The sequence below is a fragment of the Lupinus angustifolius genome, chromosome LG05, assembly GCF_001865875.1.
Source record: "Lupinus angustifolius cultivar Tanjil chromosome LG05, LupAngTanjil_v1.0, whole genome shotgun sequence".
Classification (NCBI taxonomy): domain Eukaryota; kingdom Viridiplantae; phylum Streptophyta; class Magnoliopsida; order Fabales; family Fabaceae; genus Lupinus; species Lupinus angustifolius.
This window is the reverse complement of record NC_032013.1, coordinates 17488180-17492780: the sequence shown is the minus strand read 5'-3', so window position 1 is coordinate 17492780 and position 4601 is coordinate 17488180. Positions and strand designations below refer to the sequence as shown.

Sequence of the window (4601 nt, the reverse complement as noted above, 5' to 3'; positions counted from 1 at the left end):
AAAACATTGCTAGTGCAATCCTTGACACTTTGCACTTTCAATCTCCCTTTTTTTGATGATGACAAACACCACATAAAATACCACATTAAATTTGACGAAATAGGTTGACGATGTTGTACATTTGCATAGCGGTTGTGAATTCAAAGTTGAAGTGCTTGCTCTCCCCCTTAGGTAAGCAATGATTACTACGGAAGCTAATGTACAACCTGCAAATACATCAAACACAACAAGCAACCTTTCTCCCCCTTTTGACATTATAAAAAAGATATGAATATTCAATTCTAGTCAAAAGTCAGAAGAGTTATTATGGTTAAGACAGACTATAATTAATCAATTAATTTTGGGCGTTTAATTAATCAACGAGGTGTAAGAAAATTTAACAAATTCTCATTTTTATATGATTTAATCGATTAAAACCAGAACATAATCATTTAAATTGACAGTAAACAATGACGAAACTGATTTAATGGCATGAAAGGCTATGTGAAGTAAATTAGGCATGGAATGATTAAGCAGTGATATAATTGAACAGTAAACAACAAGCTTAATCAATCAATAGGAGTACATACACCAAACATGATCAAGATCCATTAAACATAAATTCATATTACTTACGACATAATTATCCATTAAGCTTGAAATAGACAATTTGAAAACATTAACGCATTACTTCCAATTGTAAACAACAAGGTACAATTAAGCATAATACCAACACAAGCTTAGTAGAAGATAAGTAGTTAGCTATTACAATCCATATGCAAAAGCAAAATAGAAAATGAAGTTCTCAAGAGGAAAGAAAGGATCAATGTAATCCATAAACTAGGAAGGATAAATATAAGGATCTATGGTCTCCTAACTAGGGAAAAGATGGAGGGTTTTTATCACCACGAATGATCGTGCCACCACCACCCTTGATGAGGGTGCTCAACTTGTTGAACTCGGCACACAACCTCTTGCTTTGTGAATTAGAAGTTGTTTGAACGAAGTTCCTCAAGGTTTGATAATGATTATCTATGTAGTTAATCTGACACTCTTCAAAGTTTTCTAAATCAGTATGGTATGTGTCCTCAAAGACTGAAAATGTAGATCCATCCTGTTGTTAAGTCGCTGTTCCATAGCATCCAAGAGAGCTTGTCCAAAGGCTGGTTCTTGTGTTGCATTTCTAGAAGACTCCCCATGAGTTGTAGCATTCGGCTCATGTGTTTCAGCTTGATCATCCTCACCAGATGGGTCGAGGTTCACAGTGTTAAAATCCTCCTGGTATTGCCAAGTGCTGCCATACTTGTAGATGCCTATCTTGTGGATCAAACTTTCACCAATCAAGTGATATTTATCATAACACACCACAACAATAGTATCAGAAACATGAATATTCAGATAGTCAATAATGTGTGAGATAAAAATACTGTAGGGAAGCAACTTCGACGGCGATGTAGAGACACTATACATGACCTTCAGGATCTCTTTAGGCCAATAATCATCAAATTTTCCTTGACCACATACATGAACCTCAAATCATTCACGGTAGGTTGTGCATGATTTGTGTTCCTTTGAATCAATATGTATGCAATCAGATAGTGTAGGAGCCTATTCTCTACGGATAATGATCCAACTTTTTGTCAATTCACCTTGAACATATAATTGAGGTCTTCTCAAACACGACTTATACACTTCAGCAACATCAAAAGAGTTGTTAATCCAATCACAATCTCCTAGACTAGCACCATTACTCGATAATCCACCCACATTCATGAATATGTCATCACTCAGCTCAAATAATTTTCCAGTTATCATAGACCAGTACTTCCCATCCTTGTATCTAAAACTAGCATAGTATTCCCTAACTAGAGCAGGGTAAATGTTACCTTTCAATTCCAAAAAGGGGACATCCCCTTGTGCTTGCATTTCATGCGGAAAATCGAAGTTTTGTTCCGCTAACCAAGTTAAATTCGCATACCTTATGTACGTTGGTTTTCTTCCCTGAAGCATATATACACATAGAGCTTATTTATAGAATCATGAATCATATAAGGAATAACTAGCATTCAACATATTTTCATTTTGAAGCATACAAGGCAAATAATCATGCAAGGCAATAACATAAACTCAATCAAGATATTTTATCAAGGATTCCTAGTTCTCTTTGAAGAACATAGAAGGTATCTCGTGAGAGGGGCTTGGTGAAAATATCCGCTAATTTCTTAGAGGTTTCTACAAATTCTAGCACACAATCGCCTTTTTGCACATAATCACGTAAAAAGTGATGCCTAATCTCTATATGTTTGGTTCTCGAATGCAAAACAGGATTCTTCGAAAGGTTGATGGCACTCGTATTATCGCACTCAATGAGGATCTTTTCTAGTTTAAGCCCAAAGTCCTTAGGTTGTTGCTTCATCCAAAGGATTTGAGCGCAACACACGCCAACGACGATATATTTCACTTCTGTGGTGGACAAAGCAACGCATGCTTGCTTTTTGCTGTGCCATATCACTAAGGAACTGCCTAATAAATGACAAGTCCCACTAGTGCTCTTCTGATCCAACTTACACCCAGCGAAGTCAGAATCAGAGTAACCTACCAAGGATAATGAGGCATCCCTAGGATACCATAATCTCATATTTATTGTTCCTTTTAAATATCTCATGATGCGTTTAACAACACTATAATGTGAATCTTTAGGCAAAGCTTGAAATCTGGCACACATACAAATATTGAACATAATATCGGGGCGGCTTGCAGTCAAATATAATAAAGAGCTGATAATCCCATGATATTTGGTTACCTCGATAGCTTTTCCCTTTTCATCTTTATCTAGATAACATGAGGATACCATAAGAGTAGATTCATCTTTACATTGTTCCATATCAAATTTCTTTAGTAATTCCTTGCAATATTTCGATTGATGAATGAAGATGCCACTTTCCATTTGTTTAATCTAAAGCCCAAGGAAGAAGGTCAGCTCACCCATCATCGACATCTCGAACTCGTCCTGCATCATCTCAGAAAATTCCTTAAAAAGGATGTCATTAGGATCCTAAGATTATATCATCAACATATATTTGAATAAGTAAAACATGATTATCTAATCTACGGATAAAGAGAGTGGTGTCGACCATACCTCTTTCGAACCCTTTCTCTAATAGGAACAAACTGATAGGGTAGGCATAGGATAGTAGAAAAGAGGTTTGTTGTTAGGAGTTGTTTGAATTAAATAAAGAGGGAATTCCTAGAATACCCTTACTAGTTAGTTAGACTAGTGTATTAATTGTATAAATAGAGGAGGGAAAGCTTGTAAGAGCAGTTTTTGGAGAAGTTGTAATTGGGAACTGATTTAGGAAATCAGTTAGGGAAGTTACTCTCTTGTGGAAGGAGTTCTTCATCATTGTACACACATTTTTAGCAATAATACAATTTACTGATCAAGATCACATTGATCTTGCATCTATTCTTCTTCTATTTTCTGTTTCTATATTCTAATTTGATACCAGTTCTATCACTGGTATCAGAGCACCGATCTGGTTCCCTAAGAACACGCTGCAATTTTGTTTTATGCGCATGGTATTGATGAGAAGCATGGCCAGAAATTCGGATGACTGGATTCAAGAGCGAGAGGTGTTGCGACGGGAAAGGGAAGAACAAAGGACTCGTCTAGAACTGTATGAGGCCAGGACGAAGCGTTTGGAGGAAGCATTGGTTGCATTAACCGAGAGACATAGAATTCCTAATTGGTATGATGAAGGCAGTGGAATAGGAGGAGAAAGTGAAAATCATGAACAGCGAGGCATAGAAAAGTGGCGAAGTTGGAAATTCCAATTTTCTCGGGAGATGATGCTTTTGGATGGACTCAAAGGCTTGAGAGGTATTTTTTACTAAAAGAGGTGACGGAGACAGAAAGGATGCAAGCAACATTGGTGGCACTCGAGGGAAAGGCTCTTAGTTGGTACCAATGGTGGAGCCGATGCACTCCAAATCCTACATGGGAAGGGTTCAAATTGGCGGTGGTTAGAAGATTTCAACCTTCTATGGTGCAGAATCCCTTCGAGCAACTCTTGCCTTTGAAACAGTTAGGCACGGTGAAAGAGTATGTGGAAGAATTCGAGAAATTTGTGGGAGCCTTGAGGGAAATTGATCAAGGATTTGTAAGGGGAATTTTCTTGAATGGCCCTAAGGAAGAGATCAAAGCGGAAGTTAAGTTGCATGAGCATCATACACTCTCGAAGGTAATCCAAAAATCTATCATGATTGAGGAAAAGAACCTAATTTCACAAAAGAAAATTATTCCTAACAATTATTCTAGACCCTCAAATTTTGTTGGAAACAATTTTCCTAGTAAATCGGTGACTGTGGAAACTAAAACTGGTTGGGACAAGAGGGCTGAATCTTCTTCAGTTGGAAGTGGACCCACAAATTCAGGTCATATGCAGGTTGCCGACAATAACCGAAGCAGGGGAGGTGAGTTCAAACACTTAACCGGGGCTGAAATGAGGGAAAAGAGGGAGAAAGGGTTGTGTTTCCGTTGTGACGAGCCTTATTCTAGAGAGCATAGGTGTAAAAATAAGCAATTTCGAATGATCATATTGGAGGAAGATGAAGAGGAGGAA

At 37.6% G+C, this 4601-nt stretch overlaps 1 protein-coding gene across 1 annotated transcript in view; it reads left to right on the top strand.

Moving 5' to 3' along the window:
* The window catches only part of LOC109347031, a 19966-nt gene continuing 19261 nt past the window's right edge, over positions 3897-4601 (top strand). Inside the window, exon 1 of the mRNA XM_019586764.1 lies at positions 3897-4452. Within this exon, the coding sequence (XP_019442309.1) occupies positions 3897-4452 (556 nt within the window). The remainder of the gene's footprint in view (positions 4453-4601) is intronic.